The 11,217-nt window shown below is 60.5% G+C and overlaps 2 protein-coding genes across 2 annotated transcripts; one reads left to right on the top strand and one right to left on the bottom strand.

Annotated features, from left to right (window-relative positions):
* Positions 1-618: 618 nt before the first annotated feature.
* CUNH17orf50 (chromosome unknown C17orf50 homolog) lies at positions 619-3,449 on the bottom strand. The gene is made up of 3 exons (XM_041000909.1): positions 3,380-3,449; positions 920-1,229; positions 619-844 (listed from the first exon to the last, which is right to left on the bottom strand). The coding sequence occupies exons 1-3, from the start codon at positions 3,447-3,449 to the stop codon at positions 619-621; spliced, it is 606 nt and encodes a 201-aa protein (XP_040856843.1).
* Positions 3,450-4,170: 721 nt separating this feature from the next.
* GAS2L2 (growth arrest specific 2 like 2) lies at positions 4,171-10,761 on the top strand. The gene is made up of 6 exons (XM_041000906.1): positions 4,171-4,555; positions 5,627-5,865; positions 7,117-7,224; positions 8,142-8,238; positions 8,666-8,918; positions 9,354-10,761. The coding sequence occupies exons 1-6, from the start codon at positions 4,171-4,173 to the stop codon at positions 10,759-10,761; spliced, it is 2,490 nt and encodes an 829-aa protein (XP_040856840.1).
* The last annotated feature ends 456 nt before the right edge of the window (positions 10,762-11,217 follow it).

The following is an 11,217-nucleotide window of genomic DNA, read 5'->3' as shown; positions in this document are numbered from 1 at the left end:
GGCAACAGCAGCAGCACCACCATTACCTCCCTCCCCCTACCCCCATTCCCCAGGCACCTGCTGTCTGGCAAGAATAGGGGCATGCCTGCTGAAGCAACCAGCTCCCAGCTTGTGCCTCAGCAGCGGCTGCCATGTACGACAATATCAGCTTCTTCAGGTGCCCCGCCTATCCCACACCTGTCAGGGCCTGGGAGCAGAGCAGGGCGTCGGCTGGGGGCTGGGTGCCGGCAGTGGGGGGGGGGGGGGGGGGGGGGTCCTAGCCTCCAGCCTTCCGTTCCTTCTCGGCAGGGGGTTAGGACAGCCAGGACTGCCCTTCAGGGCAAAGCCTCGCGCTGCCTGTTTCACTTCACTGCCTCCAGGCGCTGACACTTCCATTGAGGCTTTATTGGATGATTCAGGAGAAAGTGGGGCAGGGTTTGTCCCCCTAGAGGAGAGAGGGAAGCCCAGAGGTGATTTCCTCTGCCCATCTGGGACGGGCCTGCACGTGGGGCTGTTAGTACATGGTGCGGAGTGAGGTACGTGTGAACTCTGCCTGGGGCTGAGGGTCCCTCCACGCGCTCTAGGTGACGCCGGACTCCGTGCTGGCGGGCGCTGGATGGCAGATGAGGGGACCCTGCGTCAACCGTAGGTCTTCCCACCCAAGGGGGCATCCCCCCCTCCCTGGCGGCCCCCGCCTTTACCCAGCTCCGCGTGTTCCAGGACGCAGTGCGCCACGTAGGCTGGGGAGCTGTGCAGGAGCCCGCATTTCTTACAAAACAGGATCTCGCAGTGCGCACAGCACCCGGGGCGCGGGGGTCGCCGCCGCGTCTCCAGCACGCACCGTTCCTCCGGGACACTCCGCTTCCTGCGGGCCAGGGACCGAGCGCTCAGCACCCCGCGGTGCCCGGCGCCTTCCCGGCCCCCCCAGGCGCGTCCTCACCTGTCGGCTGGAGCTGCCAGGCCGCCCAGCAGCGCCAAGGGGCTGAACCAGCTCCAAAAGCCGCTGTCGGCGCGTCGCACCAGCGCCACTTGCTGGGTGCTGGGCTCCTGGCGCAGCGGACAGTAGGACACGGAGCCGCGCTCGGGACCCTCGGCCTCCTGCGCCTCCCGCTGCTCCTTCTCGCCCTCGGCCGGCTCCTCTGGCCGCCTCTCCTCGTCCTCTTCCTCCGAGCCTTCCTGCGCGTCCTCCTGCTCCGTCTCCGCGGCCCCGGGCTCTTCCAGCTCCTTCTTCCACAAGGGGGTCGTGGCGCCTGCGGACAGACAGGCCGCTGTCTGTCCCCAGGGAAGAGGGGTCTCTGTTGCCCATTCCCTGACCCCCCGAAAAGGCAGAGGTTGACATGAGAAAGTGTCTGCACCACATCCAGCCTCGGGCTTGGGGAGTTAGAAACGACCAAACAAATGCTAGCAAGGAGCATGACTGCCCAAGGTCCACCACCTGTCTTCTAACTGGCTCTGGAGAGGGGAGCTGCTCCCTGGCTGGGTGAGTTGCCAATAAACAGATTGCTCTGAGTTAACAGGTGATTGTTGGCCTTTTGTTTCCTATATAGACAATTCCCTCCTCAAAGTGGGTCTGCTTGAACGCGACTGGGCACCACCTGTGGCCAGATGACTGACACCCAACACCTGGCAGTGTGGCTAGAAGAGGGACCCCTTGGCACTGGCATAGTAGCACTGGAGCAGGAGCTGCCTGACTCCAGGCCCTGGCTGCTCAGAGTCCCATCCAGCTCTCCGCTGCTGTGCTTGGGAAAGCAGTGAAAGATGGCCCAAGTGCTTGGGTCCCTGCACATATGTGGGAGACCAAGATATTGCTCCAGGCTCCTAGCTGTGGCCTGGCCCAGTCCCATCTGTTGTACCATTTGAGGTTGAACCAGTTGTTGGAAAATCGCTTTTTCTTCTGTCTTAACCCTTATGAGTCTATAGGATGGTCCAGACCAGAGACTCCAAGGGCCAGCACAGGAACAGGTACAGGGCTGAGAGGAGTGGACAGAAGTCACCAGAAGGGAGAAGGCAGAGGGTTTCCAGAGAGTATGGATGGGTAACCAGAAAGGGTGTGACTTCCCCCGGGGGCTCACTCGGGTGATGAGCCGGCTGACACTTCCAGGCTGGGATCTAGAGCCCCAAGCTTCCGGCCTGGCCCCACCCTGCCCCCGGTCCCACTCACTGTGCTTCTCCATTCTTCCCACAGCTGCACTGCCTACTTCCTCTGATCAAGGCCCCAAGAGCTTGTTCTAGTCCCTAGAGCCCCTGTCGGGTCACAGTGGGTGGGACTAGAATGTCACCCGCCCCCAGGGTTCTGCCCAGGAAGTCTCCAATAGCACCCAGGAATCTACTTTTGTCCCCCCACCCTCACCCCCAAAAGATGCTGAAGGGAACCAGGGCAGCTGCGGCCCCTGGGGCTGTTGCAGCTCCACCCTGTCCGTGAGCGGCCTTCTGACGGCCAGCACTCTCTCTCGGACCCTTGCTCACTTCCTCTGTCTCACAGGGCGCTGCACCTGGCCTGCAGCACGCACTCCGAGCATCGTGTCAGCTTCTGTCCTATCATCCCTTCCTCATCCCATACTCCCCACTTGGTCCTTGCCACTTCCTTGGTCTCATTCCAAGAAGCAGAAGGGAATGATGGCGCCAGGTCCAGGGGAAAGCTGGGCCTGGGCAAGAGGCAAGTCCCGTAGAGCAGTGGGATGTGGAGGGAGGAAAAGTCAGAGCTTTAAGAGAAAATGATCCTTTCTCGGTCTTCACACGGTAGGGCTCCTGGCTTTGGGTCAACTCAGCTCAGTTCCAGCTATTGCAGCCATTTGGGGAGTGAACCAGCAAATGGAAGATCCTTCTCTCTTTGTCTCCTCTCTGTATATCTGCTTTCCCAATAAAAATAAATGTTAGATACATATTATATGTAATATAATATACATTATGTAATATTATAATAATATATATTATAGTAATACTACATATATACATATATTTCCCTGCTGGTGGCCTGGGAAGCAGCAGAGGCTGGCTCAAGTCCTTGGTCCCCTGCACTCATGTTGGAGACCTGGAAGAAGCTCTTGGCTCTGGCTCCAGGTCTAGCCATTGTGGCCCTCTGGGTAGTGAACCAGGGGGTGAAATGTCTGTCTCCTCTCTCTATAACTGTCTTTCCAATAAAAATAAGTGCTTAAAAGCATTAAAAAGGCATTTATTTTATTTCAGAGTAACAGAGAGAGACACATACGAGAGAGACATTTTCCACATGCTAGTAACAGCTGGGCCAGGCTGGAGCCGGGAGCCTAGAACTCCATCTTAGTCTCCTACGTGGATGGCAGGGACTGGGCACTTTGGGCCACCATCTGCTGCCCTCCCTCACACATGCACATTGGCAAGGAGCTGGATAGGAAGCACGGGGAGGCAGGACTTGAACCTGTACAGGATACAGCCATCGCAGGCAGCAGCTTCACCCACTGCAGCACAGTGCCCACCCAGAGGGGTGAAGGCATCGCCGTGCCGCAGTGCCTGGGCCGGACAGCCTGCTGCAGAAGATCCACATGGTGAGAGAAGGGCCCAGAGACTGCCCGAGCGGGGACCTCTGGGAGCAGGAGCCTGCACGTGCCCACGGCCAGGTGCATTAACCCTCACACAACCCAGACACAGGGGCATGGCTGTTCCCATCCTGCAGCTGGAGGACCCAGGCCTGGAGCGGCTGGCAGCAGGATGGCTACTCAGGGGCTCCATGGTCCTCTGCCATCTGTGCCTTCCCTCTGGGGTTTCTCCCACTGCTTTCCCCAGGCCCTGCTTTACCCCACCCCCCTGCTCCCTGGTGGCTGGCTGCAGGCCGCCCTGCAGGGCTGCCTGCGGGAAGGAGTGTTTGTAGCAGTCTCCAAGGAGAGGAGAGGGAAGCAGACCAAGAGGCTGCCGGCTAGCTGTGCTCTGGCGCTGGCAGACGGAGGCAGGTGGCCCACTTAACCTGTCCAGGCCTGGGGCAGAGACAGAGGAGCCCGCTGGGACTTACCTGGACACCAGCTGGGTGAGGTCTCCACAGGGCCCTCAAGCAAGGAAAGTTCTGGCTAGGCCTGAGGAATGTGGGGGGTGGAGGTTGGGCCCGGCAGGCCTGGAGGCTGAAGCTAGCGGCAAGGAGCAGAGCTGGGAGTCCCAGTTCTTTTTGGGAGCAGACCCTGGGCCAATACACACCAGGTGGCGGGAGAGGAGAGGCTTCCAGCCATGTCCCAGCCCGAGGATCACAGGAAGCGGCCTGGGACCCTGCAGCCTCCTGTGCGCAGCATCCGGTCCTTCAAGTCCAGCGAGCACTACCTGGAGGCCATGAAGGAAGACTTGGCCGAGTGGCTTCGGGATCTGTATGGGCTGGACATCGACGCAGCCAACTTCCTGCAAGTGCTAGAGACGGGCCTGGTGCTATGCCAGCACGCCAATGCCATCACCGAGGCTGCGCTGGCCTTTGTGGCTCGGGCTCCTGGCGAGGCCCACAGACTTTCTGTACCCCAGGCCGGTGTTGCCTGTAACGGGGCTGCCCAGCCAGGCACCTTCCAGGCCAGGGACAACATCTCCAACTTCATCCAGTGGTGTCGCAAGGAGATGGGAATCCAAGGTAACCTTACACGGGTCCCACCCAAACCTCGGGGGCATCTGGCCCTGTTCTCAGGTTTAGGCTGGAGCTCCGGGAGGGCAGGGGGAAGGAGGCGGGGGTCAGGAGCCTGCATCTTCCTTCCAGAGCGGCCTTGAGCTAGTACCTCTCTTTTCATGCCTCAGAGCCCCCCAGCTCAGAGAAATCCCAGCAAATTGACATGTCTGAGACAGGTTACCTCAGCGCCCAAGGAAGGTGACCTCTGGCGGTGGACACAAGTCACAGCCCCAGGTGGTTGGGTGTGCGTGTGTACATGGGCACCTGTTGGGGGTGTGTGTGTGTGTATGTACATGTGTCTGTTAGGGTGTGTGTGTGTGTGTACACGTGCACCTGGCGTGTGACCCTGTGAGCCAGAAGCAGCAGCTCAGATAGGTGGTCCCAGACTAGCAGTGGAAGTGAGGAAACCTCAGAAGGGGGCTATATGTGGAGAGTGCTCCCCACACGGAGGTGCGGGGTGCACAGAGCCAGCACAGGAAGAAACCCAGGAAAGCTATAGGTGGGCTGCACCCTGAGCCCAGAGCCTGGCATGTCAGGACCCCCATCCCACTGGTTCCCAGCCTATGGGTGAGAAGGGGGCAAATGTCACTCAGCCTTTCTGGCCAAAGTAGGTAGGGGTGAAGCAGGGCCCGTGCAGGGTAGTGAGGAGCAGGTCTGGAGGATGAAGAACCATTGGCGCCCCAGTACTGATGGTCACCCCATGTCTCAGATGGACAAGAGGAGGCTCAGAGTCTAGTCCAGACTAGCACAGGGTCACAGAGCTGGGTGGGAGAGAGCAAGGACTCTGGGCTGAGCCTTTTTAGCCCCTACAGAGCTGGGTTGCAAGGCCTGGTGGATACTAAAGACACAGGGCTCGGAGCAAATTGCTTCCCGACCCGGGGCGGGGCCAAGCTTCCAGTCATTGCCATGAATGCAGTCTGCCCAGACCCCGGGTGAATTCAGCCAGCACTGCTCCGAGGAGGGACGCTGGAGCCGGCCTGGTCTGGGTCTGCAGAAGATGCATGCCACCCATACGCCCTCTCTCCCCTGCCCACCCAGAGGTGCTGATGTTTGAGACCGAAGACCTGGTGCTGCGCAAGAACGTCAAGAGCGTGGTGCTGTGCCTGCTGGAGCTGGGCCGCCGCGCCTGGCGCTTTGGCGTGGCTGCGCCCGCCCTGGTGCAACTGGAGGCCGAGATCGACGAGGAGCTGCGGCGAGAGCGAGCTCTGGCCACGGCCCACCCGCCGCCCGCGCCCCCCACGCGCCGGCCCTGCCACTTCCGCAACCTGGACCACGTGGTGAGCAGCACCCACAGCCCCGAGTGCCCGCAGCCACCCCCTAGCCACCCTCTGCTAGCTCCAGTTCCCGCACTCTGGCACCGATTCGCATGTGTATCTTTTATCTGAAAAACGGTGGGAGAGGGAGACAGGGAACCAGCCCTCCATGGGCTGTTCACCCCTCAGATGCCAGCAACAGCCAGGGCTGGGCCAGGAGGAAGCCAGGAGCTCCACCTGGGGTCTCCCTTGTGGGTTGCAGGGACCCAAGTCCCGCTGCTCATCAGCAAGAAGTTGGAATGGGAAGTGGAGTTAGGCCTTGCACCCAGGCGCTGTGCCGTGGCCTGCAGTCACGTTAGCCACTGGTGCCTGCAGCTACCCCAATCATCACTCAAGCCTCTGTGGGATGGTTGTTGAAACAGCCCTGACACCTTGGTTCAACTTGGAGTTTCACTGCTTCTCCGGCCACAGATGCAGCCACTGTGCTGGGCGTCCGGTCCCAGCACTGCCTTTCTGTGACTGCCACAGGTGCCAGCCCCTGCCAGGGACTTGGGACAGGGTCTGCACGAAGGGGCATCTGGTGGGCGTTGGTGCTTGCCATGCTTGCATTCCTTACTCTGCTCCTTTCTCACAAGTGCAGCTGTTGGAATGTGCCCGTGACCCCTGTCGTCTGCTTCTCATGAGGACTGCTCACTGGGTCCTGTCCCTGGCACCCGAGGTGCCTGTGCAGCCCCCAGGGGCCGTGTGGCTATGGCTTCAGACAAACCCGAGCATCCGGGTCTCCCCAGGTCTACACCTCAGGGTGCTTTCCCAGGAGTTTTGATGTAAAGGTGAACGATTCTGTAAGCAGGGGCTCGGGATAGCCTGGGTCTGGTTGGAAGAATGCCCACACCGGGGCATGCCAAATGCTGGGGGCTTTCCTTGCCAAGGATCCTAACTGTGACAAACCCCATTTCTACCAGCGAGGAACCTGGAGCTCAGGGAGGTCTTTTAACCCAAGGCTTCCAAGTGAGGAGCCTGTCCCAAGTCCTGGGCCACCTCCTTCGTCCAGCACCTTCGTGCACTGACCCCGAAGCCTGGGGCTGTAGGTGACTGCTCCAGGTCTTGTCCTCACTGGATCATTCCAGTCTTTTCTGGAAAGCCCTCAGGGCTGAGGGCTTCCCCACAGCCCTCAGCCCTGACCTCAGTAGAAAACTTGGGGGTGGTTGTGGGGGCAGGCAGAGCCCTTACTTGCCTGCGCAGAGGGGAAGGCTGAGTGCACTGCCCCGCCCACAGGTGCAGAGCCTCGTGAGCCGCTGCACATGCCCAGTGCAGTTCTCCATGGTCAAGGTGTCGGAGGGCAAGTACCAAGTGGGGGACTCCAACACCGTCATTTTCATCCGTGTAAGTCCCCCCTGGGGGCAGAGGGGCTGCGAGGCTATCTTCCCATGGGGCCTGAAGGCAAGCACAGAAGCTACCAGGTCTCGGGGGCTTTCCTGGCCCCCTGAGAATTCTAGGCGACATGTGGCAACACTGGTGATCCTGTCCGCGTTACAGCCTTATCCATTCCTGGAAGCCCCACTTTCCTATCACACCCACGCACAGGTGCAGTGAGAGCAGCATGTCTGTACTAGTGCACGGACCCTGTTGCCCACGCCCAATGGACCCAGGTCAGCACTTGCTGCCATGTGCATAGGAGTAGGGATCCGAGATGGGCCTCCCACTGTACCTGGCTGCAGGTGGCTTATATGCAGGGATGCGGCCAGCAGCTCTGGAAGTTCAGCCGAGCCCTTGGTGTGAGCACAAGCCACCTGAAAAGTGGAGCGAGCCTGGGGGGAGCCCTCACACAGACCCTGCCAAGGCAGCAGTGCTGAGAGGCGGGCAGGGCTGGGGACGGTGGCCCCATTTTTCAGCTGAGGTAAAAGGCTAGTGCAGAGACAGGTGCAGTTGGGACTGCTGTGGACTGCAGTGCACACACCTCAGGGGCAGAGTCAAAGGCAGCCAGATGAGTGTGTACTGGGCTAGCACCTGGCCAGCCAAGGGAGAGGAGGGGGTACCCCAGGGCCTGCTAGCACCAGGATGTGGGGGGATTACTCATCCAGCTGTGGGGGTCACTCCCTGTGTCCTAGCTTGTCCCTTCCCCAACACGGGCCTGGGGAGACCCACACAGCAAATATGCACGCTCCAAGCACACCCAAGAGGTGTGTGCATCTAAGAGGGTGTTCATTATGGCATGAGCGTAGGACCAGCATCTTCAGGTGAGCACTGGAGGGCCGTGGGCTGCCCTCTGCTGGCTCTCAGCCTCACCTTCGCACCCTCAGATCCTGCGGGACCACGTGATGGTGCGTGTCGGGGGCGGCTGGGACACACTCGGCCATTACCTGGACAAGCATGACCCCTGCCGTTGTACCTCCCTCTGTGAGTGCGGCTGGGCTGGGAGGCTGGAAGGAGAATGTAGGTGGGAGGGAGGGAAGGATCCAGCAGTCATGGTGCAGAGCTAAGGATAGCCAGCAGAGGGCGCACACGCCACACAGAATCAGCATTTGTTCAGTCTGGTGCCCACGGTGCTGGTCCTGGGGTCTGCGAGCTGGTCCAAGTATAACCTGGAAGGTCTTTTGGTATTCCCGTGATCTCCACGATCCCTTCAAGTCAGCCCCAAATGAGCACAGCATCTAAGTGACAGCTGTGGGCCTGCACACACATTGTCCCCCATCTCCTACGAGGACACTGGTGCTGCCACCGTAGGGTTCCCGTCTACGCAGGGAGCTGGGTATGGGAAGAGGGGGCTGGCGTGCAGTGACTGAGCCCTCCCTTTTCTTCTTTCTCCGGTGGACGGTGCTGGTAGCACACAAGCCGGGCAGCTCCTTGAAGCCCCCCACGCCCCCGGTTCAACATGAGGTGAAGGTGTTGGATGGCCCCTCACAGCCCCAGCCCACGATGACCATCAGCCGCTCTCAGAGCCCACTGCCCGCTGTGGACTGGAAGACGTACACAGCTGCAGGCCGGAAGCTGAGACCCCCAGCATCCTCCTCCCCCAGGCCCCATCGTGAACAAGGAGCAGTAGTGGGGGTCTTCAGAGAGATGGTGCCCTTCCTGAGGTATGGGGGAGGGGCAGGGGCCGAACCAAAAAGCTTGGGATTTTCTGGTGACTCCATCAACCCACCTGTTTCACAGACAAGGAGACTGAGGCTCAGAAAGGGAACAGACTCACCCAAGGGCCTTGTGCCATTCCAGGGTAGACCGTGCCCTCTGGTGGACAGACTGCGCCCTCTGGTGGACAGACCTCTGGTCTGGCAGCATCTTGCAGGGGTCTGAGGTACCACGCCTGGACCAGGCTCCTTGAATCCGCTGCATGGGGAATTGGGGGTAGAAGTGGAGGACCCTGGGGCATAGAGGAGCCAGGATTTCATTCCCAGGAGGCCCAGCCCCCTGACCACCGGCCACCCCTTCCTGCAGCCAGCCCTGCCTTAGAGAGAGGGGCTCCCGCGGGCCTGGCTTGTCTGCTGATCCAGCCTTGCGCTTCTCTCTTGCAGGTCCCAGGAGACAGCAGACATCCCGTCCCGGAGGCTGCTGCAGGTTGAGAATAGCCCCCCAAGTACCCAGCTGGCTTCTGCCCCCCCGTACACCTTGCTCGGGAGGACAGAGCACCGCTCGCCCGCACTCCCCAGAGGATGGGCTCCCACCCCTTGGATTCCTGAGGAGACATCCAGCGGGGGAGCTCATGCCAGGGCACCCATGCCCCAGACACTCTGTGTCCCTCAGGCCACTGCCAAGGGGACGTCAGCAAAAGGACCTTCTCCCCTGCTTCGTGCCTCAAGCTCAGCCCAGTCCCTCGAGAGATTCAAGCCGCCCCTGGAGGGAAAGACCAGGGGTCCTTCCCTGCCCCCCAGGAAGCCATCTCCTGTCAAAGAACTCATCAAGACCCCTGGCCAGCTGCCTGCAACCCACCCCCTGACAACAGGCAGTGCAGGTGGAGGTCCCACTACAGAGCCAGGGAGAGGCCCTTTCCTATTAAGGGCCGCTGTGGGAGACCCTTCTGGAACCAGTCATGGGGACTGCTCAATAGGGGAGCAGAAACCACACACCCATGTCACAGCAAACGCTGGGGACCCCCAGGAGGACGGGTCCGAGGAGCCGCTCACCATCCACCATGATCTCAACCAAGACATCGTGGCCAACATGAAGCTACTAGCAGTGGGGAGCGCAGGGCCTCAGGGCATCCCTCGCAGTGGAGTCTATGTCCCCAGCCTGGGTCCACGATGGCCTGAGCCTGGTGGTCTTTATGACAAAGTCATTCAAGAGCTGGCTCAGGGTCCCCCAGCACTCCTGAAAGTAGACTTGGAGGCCTGGAAGGCAGCCCCTACCAGCTCCCCCAAACCAGCTGTTCCCGCAGGCCCAGGAGGTTCTGAAGAGAAGCTGGGAGCCAGACAAAGTGGACCAACAAGTGTCAGTGTCAAGAGTACAAGCATGTGGAAGGGCCCACCTGCCGGAGGACAGGACCGTTCAGCCCCCATGGTGTCCGCCAGTCCGGAAGCCACGATGCCTTCACCTTTGGACTTGGGTTCTGGCACAACCAAAGCACACCCGGTCAAGGGCAGGAGAACACTCCGGAAACCCCAGAGGGTGCCGTCCATCTACAAGCTGAAGCTAAAGCCCAGGATCCGGCCCCGGAGAGACCACAGACCTGGGAAGCGGCCCTCGCGAATCCCCAAGCCCCTGGCTCACCTGTCCTCCAGCCCAGCCAGGCTGCCACACAGGGACAGGTTGCTGAGGGCTGCTCCGGGCAATAAGGGAGAGCAGGTGTCCCTGGTGGGTGGAGCTTTGGCAGGTGAACACAAGGGAGAGGAAGAGAAGCAGGGTGGACCCCAACTTTCCAAGGGCCCGGGGCCTCTGCAGCCTCAGCCAACCCCACTCCCACTGGAGGAAGAATCCTGGGTGTGACCAGTCTGTGGCCGGGAAGGGCTGGGGCACAGGTAACTGCAGTGCTCAGGAGCGGCCCCTCACTAGGTCCACCTTGGGCGGCAGGGCCACCAGCATCTTCCTGCCCTTCCAAAACACCAGCCTGTGGGTACAGTTCCCAGATGTTGCCGGCAGGCGAGCTGGTTCTTAATGTCTTCCCTGTAGTTATGTAGGGGCAGGGAGGTGTAGCTCCAGCTGTCTTCCCACTGGAGGAGAGAAGAGGCACCAAGAAGTGACCCCTCCCACGCAGCCATGCCACAGAGTACCAAGGCCTCGCAGGTGGGTCAGGGCCAGCACCCAGGACATGACCACAGGGTGATCACACCACAGACTCCCCCTGCTCCCTCCTACCTCCACGAGGAATGCAGCAGGTACCTGGGTACAGAAACGAGGGAAAACACTCCCTGAATTTTAATTCTGACTTCCAGTAACAGCTCA

The sequence above is a fragment of the Ochotona curzoniae genome, unplaced genomic scaffold, assembly GCF_017591425.1.
Source record: "Ochotona curzoniae isolate NIBS_2020 unplaced genomic scaffold, NIBS_Ocur_1.0 scaffold_2453, whole genome shotgun sequence".
In the NCBI taxonomy this organism is placed as follows: Eukaryota; Metazoa; Chordata; class Mammalia; order Lagomorpha; family Ochotonidae; genus Ochotona; species Ochotona curzoniae.
Note: the sequence above shows the minus strand (reverse complement) of the source record. Positions and strands in the feature narration are given on the sequence as shown.